Genomic DNA, 20,365 nt, shown 5'->3' with positions numbered 1-20,365 from the left:
GAACTATGAGGCATATCAGTGTCACAATCATTACTGTCCTGTTACAGTATGTCTGCGTTCATGTCTATCACCTTGCCGAAGCTGCCCTTCCCCAACAGGGCCAGGAAGTTGAAGTCGCTAAGTCGAACCCGGTCCATGTTACCCGAAGGCAGGCTGAACCGCCGGTGGTCTGACGGCGTGATCACTTTCTTACCGTGGCCCAGCTTGGCTTTCTGTGGTGTGCAACACATACACACACACACATATAGTAAAAATAACATTAAGGCCTATTTGTGGTTTTAATTTGTCTGCTGCTGTGTGTGTGTCTCACATGACTTTTTATGAACATAGATTGATAGTTTGGCATTCACAAAAAAAAAAAAAAAGACAAAAAAAAGAAAAAACACCTCCTCCTCCCATAGGACTGGAGAGGACATGGGGCTCTAGTCAGTCGTCATGCTGGTAACAGCTGGTCTGGAGTCAGAAACACATAAACAACTGATAATGTAATGACCACAAAAGCATTTTAAAATGTAATTAAAAATATCTCTCTAAATGGGTTGAAAATGCAAGAACCTATCAATGACATAAAGTCATGATGAAGTGGCAACATGTAATATATTTATAATTAGACATAATAATGTAAATATGTAGAATAAAGGAATGTATCATATTATTGTACCACATTAACTAAAGTTATCTCCTGGATTACACTCATGTTGACAAAATTATGTTATTGGTTAAATATTATAAATTGACATCACCCTTACATTTTCAGTCCCATTCAAGATATTTTTCCAGAGTTTTGCATGCTGGCCATTACATTCTAATACATGATGATAAGTTCTGTAATTTTTCAGCAGTTATTACATTATCATTTGCTACAAGGTGTCATGCTAGAGACACGAAGGCCCCTCACCATCACAGACAAGTGGTTGGCTGCATATCAGCAAATGGAGCCTCTCTGTTCAGTCTCTATTTCAATGCCGAGAGAACACGGTGGTCTATGTTTTTCCACTCATATGCCACTTTCTTTGTTATATTCAGAATTTCTCACTGGATCTCACTACTGGTGCGCTCTGGGGAAATTGTGGGATGGGGGCTGCCAGTGTTGCAAGGTTCCCCGTTGTTATAATGACTCGCCTGCCAAGTGTCTTTGAACAAAAAAAGGGCAGTTAGGGCCCTGCCAGTTCCCATCATGGCTCCAGCGGCTGTCTGTTTTTGTCAGATCGAGCAAAGAAAACAGGCAACCGGTGGGCCACAGTGAGGCTGTTGCCAGGCCAACCGTTTCTCTAATCTTAACCGGCGATATACACGACATTATAGCTCTCACACATTTATTTGGCTCAGGTTAAGTGGCTCTGGTTGGGTCAATTCACAGCAGACTCACAGTTATGTTAACTAGGTGTGTCAGTTAAAGAAAAAATACTGGGTGGGTGAGAGTGGATCTCATTTCGACCCAGACAACTGCTGGCTCGTTGCGACACAAATTCATCGCAGTTGATTAATTTAAGGTATAATTGAGGCCCAGGGGAGAGAGGAAAGAAAATCAGCAGGTCTCAGGCACATAGATGTGAAGTGAACTGAGTGCTACAACAAGGTGGCAAATAGAGATAATGTTTACATATTGTCCCCGAAATCTTCTACTTTGGTTCTCATCATTATGTGTGAGGGCTAAACTTGTGGTTCCTAACCCATGGGTCACGATCCAGCAAAAGGAATCCCACAGTAAATCTGAGGGGACCCAAGACGAAAAGGAAAAAAGAAACTCTTACTTTTTTTCTGGCTTTTATCAAATTTTTCCTTTTTCTAGTAAAATACTTAATATTTTCACCACTTTATGCCTCTAAACGTCCTTCAAATGACAAAAATCCAGAAAGAAAAAAATTACTTTTTGGTTTTACTCCTCATAGCGCATGTCCCCATTGCCTCATTTTTACTGGATCTCATGTCAAGAAAGTTGGGAAACACTGACATAAACCCTACCTGAGCACTGCTAGAGGGATATCAAACGGGGACAGAAACAGTCTGGTTTAAGTCTCACCAAGCTTATAGTGTGGGTGTGTTGACAACTGTCTATGTGTCATTTTGGAGTGCACATATTTCTGTGCATGTCAGCACTACACACTAAAAACTTTATATATCTAGACATCATATGTCATTACATCACTGTTGTTGCTTTTATCATGTAGTAAAGTTTTGTCAGCAGGAAACATCTGAATAATGTGTTGATCCTGTCCCTACTTTGTTTACTGAGCCTTGCAATAGTTGCTCTATCATCACCCTTACACTGCAGAGACATCTAGTGGTCATTCTCGAAAAATAAAACAATTTAGATAAAAATGTTTAACATGGATCGATTGCCTACATAAAAATGAGAAAACTTCACCTCATACAAACAGTTCACAAAATCACATCTACCTGCTTCAACACGTTCAAAAGTTGGAATATTAACACGGAGTCGTATTCAAACACATACAGTACAGCCACACATCAGTCTCATAATAGATAGAACACTGACTTCGTGTTGAGACGTGTGGCATGCACACCAAGAAACCGGCGTGTGCATTCATACAGTTACTTTGAACAAGTAAGTCCATGCTTCATGTCCTAGGGGCCTTCTATAGTCCAGAACGGACTAGTAGAGGGCGGGATGTGGACCACACTGTCAGCCAGTGAGTAACATGGGGGGACGCTCTCTTGGCCAGCGACAGAGTGTGACACCAACAGAGGCCTGAGTGGTCCACAAATTTACTAACAATAATGCCGTTTGGGGATCGTGTGTAAGATAGGGCGTACATATCTTAAAGCTTCTATATGCAGCACTTGTATTTACAATTTATATTCATATTAATAGTGAAACCTTGACTATAAATGTCAGGATTTGCTGATCTGACCAGTGCAGGTGTTGCAAAACCCTCATAATATATGATCTAATTGTTCCTTTGTTTTGAAATGATTTGTAGTCCCTTAAATTGAATGTTTAGTTGATTAGTTTAGTCAGTTTAGTTTAGCTAATTGAATATGTTGAGTGTTTTTGTGTGTGATTAAGATGTTAAAGACTGAGACAGAGAGCAGGAGAAAGTTAGCGTATAAACGTGTGAGAGGAGTTACAGAAAGAAAAGCACATTACTGTAATTTTGTGTGTGTGTATAACATCTGCCAATTGGGGTGGTTCAACTATATGCTATTGAGTTGAGCCTTTGTTAGTAAATCAGATTAGTTTGTGGAAGCCCAACAGAGATCCACAAACAATCCTAATATAGTAAATTGAGTGAGTGTGATGCAAGCTGGGAGTGAAAGAAATAGAGATGGAGCAGGCAGGAGAGCTACCTTGAGATAGTGGATATTTAACTGGCAGGCCTAGAAGAAAGAAGAAACTCACTTATTAGTGTGGTCAAAAGGTTAGATGATGTATACATGTGTGCCTTGTTGTAAAAAACAAAAAAGACAAAATACAACACGTGGAGAAATGATGAGGTCTTATTTTAATCGGTTTCAATCACCTGTGTACAAACAAAGAAATGAATCAAGGGCATGACTGGAAAACATTATAAATCCTTTTTTGTCACATCTGTCTGCATCTCTGCATCTCGCACTAGTTTCCACGGCAACCGCACAGTTGTGTGAAGACAGCAGCCTCAGAGGAAAGTCAAGGTCAGCGTTGTACAGCATGAGGAGAAGCGGAAAATTAAAAACAAGTCCCGGCGTCTTGAGGACTGCCGTAAGCAGATTACATTTACACTCAGTATTAAAACACCTGTACGCAGACATGGAGCTGGACTCTAATGAAACTGCCCTCGCTCCTTTTTCTTTAATTAGATCCCATACGTTTTAGCACTTCTTTGCCCTGGATAATACAGCAGCCACCTTCTACCTGCATGTTACTAGTATGGGAGTCAAGAGATTATGAGTTTTACTGTAAGTGTGGACGCTGGAATGTGTTGCAGTGACAGAAACCATACAGAGAGAAGCCTGCAGTAAACAGACCGGCCACTAGAGAGTGGGCTTTAGTCGCAATAAATGTTTCCTGCAACTTGATCAGAGGACCACAGCAGTGTTTTCGTATGCTTATTTAATTTACTACAAATCATGTAAATGCTTCCGATCATTTTTGTTAAAATGGAAAACTTGCACTGATTCAAATCTTGCTGAAGAGGGACTCCATCACAATAAACATCATGTTTGCTTTTATTTTAGTAAAAGTTGATTTATTTTTGCACCTCATTGTCAGCGCATCACAAACTGTTCAATTCAATACACAGCTACAGCTCCATGCCTTATCATTCTCACTGTGAATGAGTTCAGTTCCCCGAAGAGTTTGTCTGCGTATTGACATGAACTGAAAAAAGCAGCTGCCAGGAAGATAGAAAAAAAATGAAATATAAAGGATTTTTAGTAAACTGAATTAAACCTGCAGAAAACCCCATTACTGGGGAGAGATCAAGAAGAGTAAAAAAATAAGGCAAAACATGAAAATTAAAAAAAAAAAGATGATGTATTAGAATTGCTGGGAAAAGAATCTCAAAGATTCTACCTATTCTGTGCCACATAAGGATTCTTGCTGCTAGTTTTGTAAAATGTGGATAACAAAGTTATATACATGACATATTGTTTTGAGTGATGTACCTATGGGTAAAATGATAAGACTGGTATTGCTTTTATTTTACCTTTTTATGGTCAACAAAGTCCTTGTAAAGCCAAAAACAAACAGTGCTTCGGTCTGTATCTCAAAACCTCCAGACTTCGGTGCCCATGTTCATCGTAATGAAGAAACAGGTCACCCAGTGCAACTCTGTGACTCACTTATGTCTTGTTAATAGTTTTTGGACAACGATGGAGCTCTCTGGCGCAGAGGAACAAGCACTAGGCTTCGTCTACGCTGACAACGCTGTTTATAAGAATAACTTCACAGATGATTTAGACTTTTTCTGTTAATAATAATGAGAAAAAGACGAAACTCTGCCAGGGTTTCACCTCACATTGTCAATGTAGCAAGTGCAGACACATGTGCTATGCTGGGAACAGCTTACACTGGAGTCCAATGAGGCCAAGGAATTACAGTAAGAGCCCTAATGCGTTTCTTTTGACCTCCATAAAAACCCCTGCTGGACTTCATTTAGACAGTCACCGACATTATTTCTCCCTCTGTATGACCTCTCAAATGTGTTGGCTAAGTCACGTTCCCCTCTAAACAGTGATGCACAAGATGTGATGGTAGGTCATCTTCACCTACCTACAGGTCAGACCTACGCAGTGGCTCTGCAATGACAATCGCAGTTTTAATTGATTAACTAAGTAATAAACCTTTATGCGCATCTTCATTTAGGCCTTCAAATATGCTCATGTCTGCAATTTCTAGAGTAACAGGTGAGTATTAAGAGTAAGTGTTATGAATTACTATGTGCGTATGTAGTCTCACTTCTTTCACATGGCTCTCTGGGACTTGCTTCTTTTTTTGCCTGCTCTGCCTGTATTATTGGTAGTGTCCGCGTTAAACTTTTTGCCAATCTTCGTTAAACTGTAAGCTTTTACTGCTTATGAAATTTTCCCTTAAAAATCAAGAGCATCCACTTTAATGCAAAGAGAAAGTGATCTCTCTCTCTCTCTCTCTCTCCGGCGCACAGGGTGAAAAGCACAAGTGGGAACAGGAAGGGGGTTACCATGGCGACAGGTGAAAGGAACACATTTTGTTAAAGTGAGTGTTTACGACAGATGTGTGTACATGTGTGAAAAAGACGAAAATCTACTTGAATGTTACAAATTCATAATCTGACTCAAACCCTCTCACTGTTCCTCACCTCAAACTTCTGTCGGAGCTCCAGGTTGATGTCGTCCACCTCAGGGATGGGAACGTTGTAGTACTCTCCCTCCTCCTGGTTCAGCATCTTGTACCTGAGAGAGACAAAAAGACGGAGATGGAGAGTGTTTATCATTTACTTTCCCCTTATAGGGCTGTAAGTCAATGTTCTTCCAATTTACTATTAATCCACCACCCATGCATTTCTTCCTCTGTCCACCCACACAGCCATAAATCTTTGTATTTCCGCATCACTTCAATCATAAGTAGCCGCTGATTCCCCTTCTTTGAGTGTTTGCAGGTCTGCTCTCTGTCAGCAGTGCCAACTTGACTCTACTTCCTCTCTAATGTACACATCCTCTGGCCACTTGTCTGATGACCTGGAGTGTACAGTACAATACGCAGAGCAACACACACAGACGCGCTGTTGTGGTTTCTGAGCTGCCCGTGCCAGGCGCTTTTACGCACAGGCATTTCCTGGAGCTTCTAACGGTACTTCCAGCAGCATTCGATCAGGCTTCGTTTAGGCCAGGTTTGCGGCAGGTATGCTAACATGGTCCACTGAAGAGTGACCTTAACATCTCCGTGAGTGTGTGTTTGGATGAGACAAAACAGGGAGACAAAGAGAGAGAAATGACGAAATGACACCAGCAAGTGCTGTTTGTCAGGGTAAATGGGGTTGGCTTCAGCCACCAGCCTTCACGACTGTTTAAGGCTCGATGCACTGCTGTTTTGTAGTGAAGTCGTCCGCAATCCTTGGGGTCAGTGTAGTATCAAGTCGAGAACATGGGGGACTGCTTTGAGAAATTACATGTGAGAAAACAGGGTCTTTCTGTGTATTCTAAATAGAGCAGTGGAACCAAATTACTTTGCTCTTAAAAACCATTATTTACTCACTGTAATTCCGTTCCTTACTGTAAAAGCAATTTGCACAGGATCTGTTTTTGAAAGACTTTGACCTTCAAACCTTTAAGGACCTTTACATAAATGTCAAGAGACACATTTATGGAGCTATATTTATAATATGATAAGAATGTTTACATTCTTACAGAATGTTTTATGGTCCCCAGGTCAGATCTGACCTTAGACTGACTGCTTTTAATTTCACTGCTCCCGGAAGAACTGTGGAACAATTTCCAACAAAGCAATCCACAGTACTTATTTTTATTGTTATTTTATTTCGCGTTCTGCTCTGTATTGTGTTCTTTTAGTTATTATACCCTGCTACTTTTACTACAGTCTGCTGTATATTATTGTTCTTCCGCATCCTGTATTGTTTTTTACTTATACTTAGGTCCCGTTTTAAAAAGAAATCTCAGTCTCAATCTCAGTGGGACTTGATTCAATAAAGGTTATAAAACCAGTAATTGCAGGGCTGAGATCTACTTGATATACGTCCAGAATATTGAAAGAAAGCTCTCTTTCTTTTTTCAAAAATTGAAAAAAAAAAAAAAGTTTCAACACTGTTCGTGACACTGGCACAATACTTTCCGTGCAGTTTACTGTGCTTTACTGCTTTACTATTCTACATATAAAGCATGACATACTAAGTGGTATAAATGCAGCATGTAATGTAATTCCAATTTCTTGGCAGGGTGGATGTGACAGTCTTGTCACACCAGCTGAAGTTTAGCAGAATCTGAAACTTTAAAAGTCCAATTTCTCAACTGCTGGAATGAATGGAAATGTATGGGACTCAGAGAGTCAACTGACCATCCACACGTTGGAGCTTTGATGAGCTCGGACACTCCAAACGACATGGAGCCCATGAAGTCGTTCCTGGTGGTCCGGTCCCAGTCCCACACCTCGATGGACAGACGGCGGTCCTTATCTGATGCTTTCAGTTTACTGAGGACACACATATACACACAGATGGGGTAAAAGTAGCAACATGCGATGATAGAAACTGCAAGAATCAAATGCTTTTTTCCTTTATTTCATATCCTTTTACTATATTCTCTTTGAAATTTGTTAACTATAAAAACAGTCTAATATTATTATTGTTATCGGAATTTAACATACAAACAGTAGACACACACACACACACACACACACACACACACACACACACACACACACACACACACAGACTTGACTTTACTCACAAGGTGAAGGACTCGTTCCAGCAGGGGTTGAGAGATGAACGGATGGTCCTGGTCTTCTGTTTGGTCTCATTCTTTGGGTCTGGGATTAGCTTGAGTTTAACATATGGGTCTGACAAACCATTTGGATCCATAGGAATCAGGTTCCTGGCTTCACCCACTAGAGGAAGGGAAGAAGACAGAGAAAGTGTAAACATGTGTGGGTTTGAGTCCTCAGCCAGATTCGGAGACTCCATGACTCCACATTGACTAGGGGATTAAAATGGACAGAGATGGAAGAGTGGTGAGTCAAGGCCGGAAGGCAAACAGAAATGATCTGAGGTTCAGTCCAACCAAATTACCTCTCTGTACTATACATCTAGACTTAGATCACTAATCTCAAACAAGTTTTGAGTCCGTACTGTCAAAAAAAATGAAAACAAGGGATGCCTGAGAAGTATAGTGGGAACTAAAAGTGTAAGTTATGCTTCAGGTAATCAGCAGTGTGGTTGGGTATCAAATGCTTGGTCAGATGTGTGGTCATGCTTACTTATTCTTTAAATGGATATCTATTGATATCTAAATTTACTCATTTTAATATTCTTGTAGGTCTACTTGTGTTTAGACATCATTTAATATGTGATCAGTCTGTCTCCCTCTTTTGTTGATTGAAAAAAAAATGCTTTGAAGATAGATAGATAGATAGAAAGATAGATAGATAGATAGATAGATAGATAGGTCAGTGTTTCTGTCCTCAGTTTCACAGCTAATGGCTCAACAAATCAGGCACCACATATGCTGATAACACTTGCTGCGAAGCAAAACACACTTTCAAAATTCACTTGAAGTTGACCGTGTGAAACAACATTAACGGTATTATCACACCAGTGCGTGTTAGGGCACACATGCACGTACAATTGACCAAGAAAAAAAAAAAAGAATAATTTGCCTAAAAAGTGTGTCTCACACATTCTGTTGAAGTAAATAAGACAGGTGATAATTAGTGAAGGAAGTGAATAGATCTCTTGTAATGTCCTCTCTCATTGTTAGGGAGTAGGTGAGCAGATAATGTGAGGGATGCATGACATTTCCTTGTGTCATAACTGACAAAAGGAAAAAAAAAAAAAACTGTAACATAGCAACAGGAGTAGGGGATGGGTTGGTGTTAGCATGCCACCTTCACCATGGCGACAACATCTACTGTAAGTGGCCAATAGGCCGACTCCGCCACTGCCCCACGTAGCAACATCATGTGAAGACACAAACAAATGGCAGCTATAGGACAGTCGCGTACAGCATGAATTAAACAACACATAGTAACTGAAGAGAGATCTGCAGGATCCCTCAGTGGCTGTAACTGTCAAAGAAAGAGAGAATGAGAGAGAGACGGAAAGAAAGACAGACAGTGAAGACACTGACAAACATCAAAACTATAATAGACAGAGATCATGAAAGGGATCACACTGATCCTCTAAAACTGTGTTTATCAGCTCCAGCCTCCCCACTCTGCATATTTAAATGTAATCAGACACAGTGCAGGAGGAAAAAGGCTGCAGAACTGGATGTTTTAGAAAGTCAGTGTGAACTTTCACACAAGGACACAGTTGCTGAGATTAAAATAGCGGCAATGTATTTTAGCTCCGAGGAGCATAAATATTCCAGGGCTGAATAACAAGATGCAGAAACATCAGAAAAATGTCATGGGGAGTCACTGCAGCTCATTTATCTTGTCTTTGTCTTTGTGAGACTGATATTTCGTTGTTTTCACTGCCAGATGTGCCAAAAAGGTTTGTAAGGCAAGAAGCTTTTAAGAGTTACGCATTAGGGAAAAAACTCATAAGCCAAATAAAATAATGATGAAACACAGTCAATAGCCAATCAACTTGAAATTAAACAGGAAAACATGAATAAAATATATTAGTATTATGTTTTAAATTTTATTTAAGTGTGTTTAACAATATCAAAAAGTAATCAAAACACTAAGGATCTGTCAAGAATTGGTCAGAAGGGAAAGAAGGTAACAGCGTTTCACTGAATGTCACAGGAAGATTAGAAGTTTTCTTGTAAACGTCACATTTTTGTCTTGCTCTTCCAATTTCATGCACAAGAGGGCAGTGTAGGTCTCTCATTCAGATTTACATATCTGACCAAAAAAGCCGGCGTCAGAAGCTTTTACCTTGTTGATGAATGTGTTGCTGCAACCTCATAGTTCACTCCTTATCCAATACAAATTCTCAGCTAATCCCTCCTCCTGTCTTTTTGTCTCACGCTCATCAACAAGCCCACACACACACACACACACACACACACACACACACACACACACACACACACACACACACACACACACACACACACACACACTAATACTGTTACACAAAGTCACACACACACAAGGAAGTACGAGCAGCAGAAGGAAAATCTCAGCATCCCACGTTCTCATCTAAATCCCCCCCTCTGCTGGCTGTGGCGGCATTAGAGGCATCAGTCACTTCCATGGCAACGCTGGTGCAAAACAACGCTGAAGCAACTTCAACAAGCCTGTAAACACACTAATGAGGCAACAAACACACACACACACACACACACACACACACACACACACACACACACACACACACACACACACGCAGATAAACAAACAGATGTATACAAAACAGATGACAATAAAAAGGTAACTTATCCCAGGGAAGTGTGTGTGCAAGTTACACACACAGTAAATTTATTTGTGCCCATGTGCCCTCTCTCTCACACACACACCACACACACACACACACACACACACACACACACACACACACACACACACACACACACACACACACACACACACACAGGCACAATGAAACATCATCATCAGCAGTGACCAAGGACCATCTCTGCTGTCTGTTGTTGCTTAGATACAACAAGAGCTGCTTGCATTCTGTTTCCTCCCCTCTCTTCGCTCCTTATGAGGTAGTTACCAATAAAATCAGAGTGTGTGTGCTTTCCTGCTTGTTTGTATTTTGCCTTTATCACTTGTTTGCCGTAAAACCGACATAATATAGACAGAAAATCCAGACACACATTATGTTTCTGTTAACTGGATCGCTGCAACGAGGCTGTTGTTTACATTACACTCAGATGCGTCACAGAAGAAGCAAAACCACCACCATGTTACCGCTCTGTGCTCTGTTTCTGTCTTGCAACCATCCTGCACACAGAAGTGAAATGTTCTTGTTTTCCACAAGTATCAACAAAAAGACAACAATAAAGTGCAATGGCACTTAGCTGAAACTTTTAGAGCCTGGATCTTCAGCAGTGCAGAGACGATGAAGGACAAAGTTCAAGATCTTTCTTCTCCAAAACGGGTATATATTGTCTTATCTCGCAGATAATTTCTCTAAAATGCTGAGTGTTAATCTCTGCCCTTAATGCTACCAGAAAAAATTGAAAACAACATCAATTTTAAATGGCTTCTCTCCAAAGCACAGTCTGCCAAGGACAGTAAAACATTTTTTTGTCAACTATTTCCTGTGATATTCCTAAATACACCATGAAACGGACAAAGCACATGAAACACACAAAAATGTCCGTGCTGCCTTCATATCCCGTACCTGAACTGAATGCCTAAGTAATAAAAATATGCCATAGTTAAAAATACATGACACAAGTGCATGTGTGGCTGGTGTGGGCCGACAGTGTAATCTCCCGAAAAGGCTTTGAAATCCAAATGTGTTGTTGCATAACAATGCCATGTGCAACCAGTGAATGCCTGATAATCTGGGGGGGGGGGGGGGGGCTGCACGGCCAAGCGGGAGCTGGATGGATCCCTGCTGTGTGATGTGAAGGATCTGAACGCAGACGTCATAAACGCAGTGGAGGGAGCAGGAGAACCCAAATGAACCTAAGATTTCTATTTCTGGTTGTGGTTGATCAAAGGAAGCGCAATTAAGAAATTCAACAGACTAGGTAAATAAAATAAAATGATCAATTACATTCAGCATTTATTTACATCTGTCAATTGTAATTTGTTACTTAAATTTATGTTTCATGGTTATTTTATTTATGTATTTTTTCCAATTTAGTCCAAGGTAGTACTTTTGTTCTCAGGTGTACACTCCAAAGTAAAAATAGTTAGAACACAAAACTATGCAATACCCAACTTCACATCTCTCACATTCCCGAATTTTTTCCATATCGTTAAAATACAGTTATTTAGAATAATGTTTTGACTCATTGAATATGAGTATACGAATACGAATTTCCTTTTACATGAAGGGAATAGTTCTATAGACTAAAATGGGGATTTCCCAAATGAATTGCAGATGAGAACTTTAAACATATTAATTGGACCAATTATTATTCTGAAGGAGGTAGCCCGGAAGTGTTGTGTGCAGCAATGTTACCGGCGGCCAAATGTTGACACTCAGATGCTCTACAAATTATGTTTTGAATTTATAAAAATAATTGTGGTTATTTAATTGAGTAAATATAATCTAATTAATTGAACTCAATTTAATGTAATTGAGTAAATTTAAATGAACAAAAGTAATTTGAGTATATTTACTTAATTGAGCAAATATAATTTAATTAATTTAAATAAATCTAATTTAATTGTGTACTAAATATAAATTAATTTAATGAATTGGACTCAATTTAATGTAGTTAAATATAATTTAATGTAATCAATTTTAATTAATTGTAATTTAATTGATTGAACATAATTTATTTTAATTAATTTAACTCAATTTGATTTAATTGAGTAAATTTTGATTTAGTTAGGTATATTACATTCTTTTATGGTTTGATTGGTAAAGGGAGTCAAATTGGGGACTTGCGGCTCCGGGCATTTACTCCCATGTGGTATGCAGCCCTACCGCTCGGCTATCAGATCGCTCAGAGTCAACTTAACTAATTTTACTTTTTTAATTAAATTAAATTAATCGAACTCAATTTAATTTAATTTAGTAAATCAATGTAATTTAATTGAGTAAGTTCATTTAATGTAATTTATTACATATATTTTAATTAATTTAAATCCATTTCATTTAATTAAATTGAGTAAGTGTGGCGAGAATCAAGGTACTGTAACACAAAGCACCGTTTGGGTCCCCTGCCAGAGTTGTTAGATTTTTGAACCTGTAGTCCAGCACTTTTGCTTTTTCTGCTTTTCGCTATTACTTTTACCTCCAGTTTCCCTAATTTCCCTTGCTGCTCAGGGCATTTACTGCCATGTGGTGTGCATCCTAACCACTAGGCTATTTAATTAATTTAACTCAGTTTAATATAGTTGACTACATTTAATATAATTTAATTTAATCTATTTTACCCAATTTAATTTAATTTTGTAAATTTTATCTAATTTAATTAATTTGACTCAATTTAATTTAATTGATTAAATATAAATTAATGTATTAATTTTACTCAATTTGATTTAATTGAGTAAATCTAATTAAATTTAGTTGAGCAACCATGGTTTATTTAATTTAACTCAATTTAATCTAATTGAGTAAATTTTTGCTTTGAATTCAAAATTTCGTGCCCCTAGACTTTCCTGGATTGAACAGTTACATGGACAGACAGAAAGACAAACTGCTCCCCAATTATAGTAGTAGGATATCAGGCTCCAGAAAGAAATGACACTCCTTAGTGAGACATGAGAAGTGTTTATGGCTTTTGTAAAAATCCACCCACACTCCACTAAAACAAAATTCACTGAACACTTACTGATTTTAAGGGTTCATGTGAATTATTGAAAGGCTCGAAGCGCAATAAGATCAGCTACGTTGACCACCAAAAGCAGAACAATATACAGAAACTGTTTACAGCCTATCAAAACAATCCATTTCTGCAGCTGAGATATACTAGTAATAACTACTAAATCCCTCCCCCTGAATATGCATGGCAAGCCTGTCAAGCTTTGGCCTGCCAAAGCTGTGCGCACTGGGCTTTAGTAAGAGAGATACTCGGCCTCTAAAGAGTTTGGATAGTGGTTTCCTTTTTTTACCCTCTCCAAAGCCAATAATATCAGAGTAGAGGTGTAAAGAACAGATTAAACCGTGTGTTTAGCTGCCCTAATGTCCAGAAAGCTGAAAACGTTATCAGATGCTAACTTAAGTGATCAACAGGCTTATTTAAGACTAGAAAATGGCTTTGGTTTCTTACATGTAAATACATGTAGTCTGTCAACGCATAACAAATCTAATCACTTAAGTGTCCTGTCATCTAAAACTCATTCGGATGTCATGATTTAACAGAGACTTGGCTAAAAAAAGGGAGTGATAAACAAACTGTTTCTTTAGTGGTTTTAATATTTTCAGAGACGATAGAGTTGGTAAAGGAGGTGGTTTGGATATATATGTAAAATCAGCTCTTTCTGTACTTGAGTTGACTTTATTCTTAATTCCTAAATATTTTGGATTTATTTCCCTGAAAATGTATTTAATAATTCAGTAATAGTAATTTGTGTCTACAGACCCCCTTCTGCCCCTTTAGAAGCCCTAGAAAAATTGGGTGAATTAATTTTCAACGCAGTCTAAATTGCTAATCTCAATTTAGACTGGTTTACCTCAGCATCTAACAACTTTTCTATAATCTTAATTTTACACATCTTATTTCACATCCTACTCGTTCCTACCTGAAGGATTCTTCTACATCAAGCTTAACTGACTTAATATTAACAAGCAGACCAGAGAAATATCCTGCCTGCAGTGTTTTTGACTTTGGTATCATGATCACTGCCCGACTGTTATTTTTCCAATGTTTTTAACTCAGTTGTAGATAAGCACACGCCTTTTAAAAAAGAAAAGAACTAAATGTAGCTCCACTCCCTGGTTCACTGTTGAGCTTTCTAACCTATTTTATTCCAGAAACAAATTCAGTAACATTGTTACCTTTACCTTGCTGTAATTGATATAGCCATGTATTCCTCTTTCGTTGCTGTTTGATGTCACTTGTGTCTGCATTCGTTGTATGTCTGTACCTCGGCATCACTGAATCTGAGGGTTCTCCCTCAATGCGTCTTTCGAGGTTTAAAATGAATGAATGAATGAATGAATGAATAAATAAATATCAGAGTGTAGCATAACATTGGCAACTCTGTTCTTTTCTATTTGATTACGGTAAGTTTACACTCCAGCAACTCCAGCTAATGTTACGTGAGATAGCATTTGGTTCGCCAAACACAATGGTGAGTCCTCATCCTAAAAGCCTTTTCTCTTGCAACGTTAAAAGGGATAATTCCCTTTTTGAGAATAGGAACGATAAAGCGTAAATCTAATCCGTAAGGCAAGCAGCTAAATGTGGTTTTGGTAGAACACAATAAGTCTGATTTTACATTTTTTCTCAATCATAACACTAGGACTAACTAGCTCTACACTGCAGTACCAGAACAATGCAGCTTATTTATTTCCATGTCCTCTGCAAGGATCATCCTTTGGTGAGGATGCTACCCTTTTTTTGCCCGGGACCTGGTAGCTTTAGCATCAGTATTTTAGCATGATATCATGCATATAGCCATCCAGTGCATATTTAAGACCCTTCTATAGGGTTGTTGTTTTAAAAGGAATTAGCTGGAAACATTAAAAAGTCAGACTGACACTGAGTTTTCAGCCAACGCATGAAACTAATGTTAGCTTAATGAGCTTGCTAGCTATAGCTGATAATATCTGTCAGCAACAGTTCTCATTTCTCATTGCTATGTATAGTTTTTCACTAGTTTTTCAAACTATTTATAAATAGTTTTTCACTGATAAATACTTCATTAATACTTAATAATATAATAATTATAAATAATAGATATTTCATATTCATATACATGAAATAATATATATGAAAATATGGTTGCAACTACATTACAGTGTTATACTGTGTGTCATATACTGAATATAATGCTACAGGAATATTAAAATAATTTGTGACTAATGTATATAATAAAAAAGACAAGACTTATTCACTATTTGTGATCATGTTTTCTTTCAGACACCCACAGACAAAACACATGGTCCAATTACATATAGACATACGTACTATACCATATATTAACTATTATCCTCATATTTGTGAAAAGCCTCTTAGAATAAAAAGCCTAATGTCATGTATTAGGCCTTTGTTTGTACCACAGGCCTGACTGAGCTATGTGTCAGTAGAGGAAAAAAAATGTATTCTTGTTCAACCGTGCTTTGAACCTGAGGCGAGCATGTCAGCAGTAGGAAATCTCACCACTGTGTGCTCACTTTGGACCGATCCTCATTTGCCCTGTGTATGTATGTGTGTGTGTGTGTGTGTGTGTGTGTGTGTGTGTGTTGTGTGTGTTGTGTGTGTGTACTTGCATGGACATACATTGTGAGGACCAGTTTGAGTTTTAGACCATCAGAGTGAAGACATTTTGGGAAAGTGAGGACATTTTGGCCTCAGGTTTAGGTTAGAATTAGGTTTAGGTTATGGTAAGTGTTGGAGTTGGCTAGCGAATGCATTATGTCAATGAGTCTCCTCACAAAGATAGAAGTACAAAAGTGTGTGTGTGTGTGTGTGCGTCTGTGTGCGCATACAGGTCATGAAGGGAGGTTTGCATGTTCGCCTTTCCTTAAAACTTCACAATAAACGTCTGCTCATGCCCAGGGGTTATTTGTCACTTTGCTAGAAGAGACGGTGGTCAGGGAGGGGAGTAAGAGAAGGATGATGGAGGTAATCAGTGGGAAAAAAAAGAAAGAAAGCACGGGGTAAAAGGGAGGAAAGAATGAGCAACATAAACAGTCCAAAGAAGGTAGAGGAAGAGTAAAAGAGACAGAGGCTACAGAAGAAGAAGGGAATGAGACATTAGAGCCAGAAAGGAAAAAGGACAAGTCCCTCAACTGAGCACTGATTTTAGCTGGTTTTAAAAAGAGAGGATGAAAGAAAAAAGGGCAGATGTTGATGTCTAATTGAGGAAGAAAACAAAGGAATAACAAATACCATGAGTGAATGGATGGGAGCTCAGCAGGCATAGAGAGAAAATGGATGACGAGAGGGGGGAAGACATGCTGAGATCTGGAAGGAACAGGTAGGAAAAGATAACAGGAAATGTCAATACTGAAATAAGGGATGGAGTAGAGTTAGAGGGAACAGAGGAAGAAAAAGAGAGGAGGGGGTTACAGGGAGAGTGAGAGATAGGGACAGAGAGAGACAGCCTGGGAGACGTGTCTGTTTTCTTGGTTGGAAAGATTTAATCAAGGTCACATCGGTGCGGTGAACCACAATTGCCCGCCACTTGTCTGTGCAAGCCAGAGGGGAGCCAGAGAACAGGCTGAAGCTTCACTGTTCAGACTGCTGCCATCAGAGAGGAGAAAGAAAAAAAGAAAAAAACCCAAAACAAAACACAGCAGAACTTTCTCTCCCTCCTGTGCTGTTCTCAGTATTGATCTTTGTCTTCTTTTCTCTGTCAATCACAGTCCCCGATTTCTCAGCGGTTTCATCATTTTCATGACTTCACTTTTTCTTTCCTATCCTTTTAATTTATCTTGATCCTTGGAATTTAATGAACAGCATTTTTTTATATTTCATTTTTTCCCTAATAGACAAAAAGGATAAAAGAAAGAAAGAATTGGATGGTACACTTTAACTTTCTGTCTCTCTTTGCACCTATGATAAAGACCTTGTACATAAAGCTGCACTAATCTAGTATTTTAATATTAACAATGAATCAAACTACCATGTGTAATGTGAAAGGCGATGAACCTGCAGAAAATTACCACCAACTCTGCAGTTTTCCGCCTCAGCTCTACAGAGTGTTCTAGCGTCTTTCAGCTCATTGTTTTGTTTTTTCGGTCCTGCAACATCACTGTTTTGGTTCAGTCTCACCGCTCTCATCGGGCAGCTGTTTTAAGCACATAGAGCTCTGGTAAATCAACAATGAACTACCTGCTCAGCACTAAATGGAAGACAGACAGAGTTAGCAAGTAGCAGGCAAACACTGTGGAGCATTTAGCAGCTAAAGAGCCAGATGAAGATCAAAACAGAGCTGAGGAAGAGTGAATATTGGACTTACTGTGCATTTGTCAGGTGGCCAGAGTCAAAATGAATGCTAGATTTGCTTTGTGTCTGCTGGGTATGTAACTATGCAACTGCTTGCTAACATGTTTGCCTTTATATAAGTGACATATTGTTCACTATGGCATCAGCTACTTTCAGCATGAATAGCAAAAACTCCCATGGCACTGTCAGCGCAAAGGATCTCCACCAAAGACTTAGCTATCCTGATGACTGTCATTACATATTCTCTGTGGTTTAGGGCGGATCACCCAATGGTCTGCTTTCTATGCTTGCCGCTGGATCTGCTACCACAGTTGGGGTGTCAGCAAACAAATTATACCGCGGGGTCCATGCTATTTCATCACGGTTGCAGAGGCCCAGAGAATGTGACTTAAATGACCTTTTCAGACAAGCTACTTTTTTTTTTTTTTACACAAAATACTTGTATTGTTGAAAAAATGACCTGTATTAACATAATACAATGTACACAGAATCAAGGCGATTATAAGTTCAGTGCAAAAAATAAAAAATAAAAAATAATGTGAAGTTCCTGAGAAGGTGGCTGTGGAGTTAGCGTCCTGATGTTGAAGTGTCCATGTGCAAGACACTGACACCCAAAATTGCTCCTGACGGTCAGGCCAGCACTGTTGGATGAGAGGCAAAAGTGCTTTACATATGCAGCCATTTACCATTTATGTGAAGATTGGTGGCTTTGCAGATAACAAATGACAAAAAACTTTGAAAGCAGATTCATCATTTAAGTCGTTTATCAAGAAAAAAGGCAAACAGTAGTTGATTTCAGCTTCCTTAAATGTGAGCGTTTGCTGCTTTTCTCTATTTTGTATCATTTTAAATTGCATACCTTCAAGACAGTTGGTCTGACAAAATGAGCAATTTAAAGATGTCACCTCGGGCTCTGGGAAATCATAAAAAATGCTCAACAGACTAAATGATAATAAATAATCACCTTTTGCAGCTCTTTTAAATTTTTAAAAATTTTTTCAAAATATCAGGCCTCACATATGCCAGTGGTAGGTGCTGCAGAGCCTAGTGTCGTACGTTCCTTGAGGCTGACACAGTGTGAAGTGGCAGTGACACTTTCATAAACACGGGAACACTGGTGGGTGTTTTGGTGTGTGTACGCATCGAATCAAGGACAACGCGAGGGGGAAGAGAGAGAAGGTACATCAACATGGCAACAGCCGCCTCTCCCACTCTCTCTATGAATATGAGCTGATTCAGTTTCAGCCCCGTCCGACTGAGGTAACCATGTCAACGAGGCCACTGCTGTCACCGCCGTCATCCTCACCTCATGACGGTGGTTGTCACTATCACTATCACGCACTGCGGTCAAATTCCTAGATAGACGCAAACAAGGACATTAAACAGAACGTGTAACTGTTGTCCTTTCGCAGTACTTCAGACCTTGTTCAGCCGTGAAACACAAAAGAGCTGGATGTTGTTTACAGCAGTGCAAATACAAATAGTGGAAGATAATAAACTGAAAAGCGAAGGAGGTAGAGCAAAGAAATGACTTAAGTCTACTGTGAATAGACCTCTCTCTCACTGCCTACGTCCTTCCACCGAGAAGACTATAAACAAACACGCATTTTTATGAAAGCAATATATTTCTAAGTCAGTCACGTCTCCCACTTCTCTTGTAGCTGCAGGTCATTCCTGGTTGATCCCCAGTGAGCTACGAACACTCCACTGACCTCAGCGATCATACTCCCTGACCAGCACTGTCTCGCCATGTGTGTGTGTGTGTGTGTGTGTGTGTGTGTGTGACAGAGAGAGAGGTTGAGGAAGTGACCCAGCAGTCATTTCGTTCCCTGCCAGAGGGGTTTTAACACTGGAGAGTTCTCAACTCCAGGTGCTGCTCTTGACCGACAGGATCATTTGGAGGTGTTGAAAATACACACAGGGGCACACGCATGTGACACACAGGTTATGAAGGCAGTCATGACTTAATTTCTATGCTGACATGGATGAATAACACATACTTTTTAAACTTTTCTTTTGGTTTTTTATCCTTCCTTGAAGACTTATAGTGTGATTTAATTGTTAATTTGTTTATAGATTTGAACAAAGTTTTGTTTCTCATTGTGTCAGGTAAAAGCACAGCGGCCAACCATCTCAGAACTTCTTCTCCTCTGAAATCAACCTCCTCTGATAATTTCAAACATGAACTTCCCAAAAGTAGGAACTAAAACCCTATCTATCTAGATTTGCTTATTTTGTTTATCTATTTCCTTTTTTGACAGTACACATAGAGAAACAGGAAACGCGCAGAGCGTGGAGGGTATGACATGCAACAAAGGTCAGACTGTGGATGTTGTGGTTATATTGTATGTGTCTTAACCATTAGGCCACTAGGGCCCCTTCAGATGTCCTTCTTTTTAAAAAATATCTTCAATTTTTTTTTATTTTGTTCTCTCATTTTCTCCCACATTGCAATGTTCGTAGGAATTATGGTTCTATACAACTAAACTGCAACAGCAAATATGTTTTGTAA

The 20,365-nt window shown here is 39.0% G+C and overlaps 1 protein-coding gene across 2 annotated transcripts in view; it reads right to left on the bottom strand.

Moving 5' to 3' along the window:
• prkcab (protein kinase C, alpha, b) overlaps window positions 1-20,365 on the bottom strand; it is a 103,821-nt gene that overhangs the window by 10,961 nt on the left and 72,495 nt on the right. For both annotated transcript variants that reach the window (XM_040122914.1, XM_040122915.1), the window contains 4 exons: window positions 7,885-8,041; window positions 7,493-7,627; window positions 5,781-5,874; window positions 72-212 (listed from right to left, as the gene is read on the bottom strand). In XM_040122914.1, coding sequence (XP_039978848.1) covers window positions 72-212; window positions 5,781-5,874; window positions 7,493-7,627; window positions 7,885-8,041 — 527 coding nt within the window. The remainder of the gene's footprint in view (window positions 1-71; window positions 213-5,780; window positions 5,875-7,492; window positions 7,628-7,884; window positions 8,042-20,365) is intronic.

The sequence above is a fragment of the Xiphias gladius genome, chromosome 3 (genome assembly GCF_016859285.1).
Source record: "Xiphias gladius isolate SHS-SW01 ecotype Sanya breed wild chromosome 3, ASM1685928v1, whole genome shotgun sequence".
In the NCBI taxonomy this organism is placed as follows: domain Eukaryota; kingdom Metazoa; phylum Chordata; class Actinopteri; order Istiophoriformes; family Xiphiidae; genus Xiphias; species Xiphias gladius.
The sequence above is the reverse complement of the archived record's forward strand: the minus strand, read 5'-3'. Positions and strand labels throughout refer to the sequence as shown.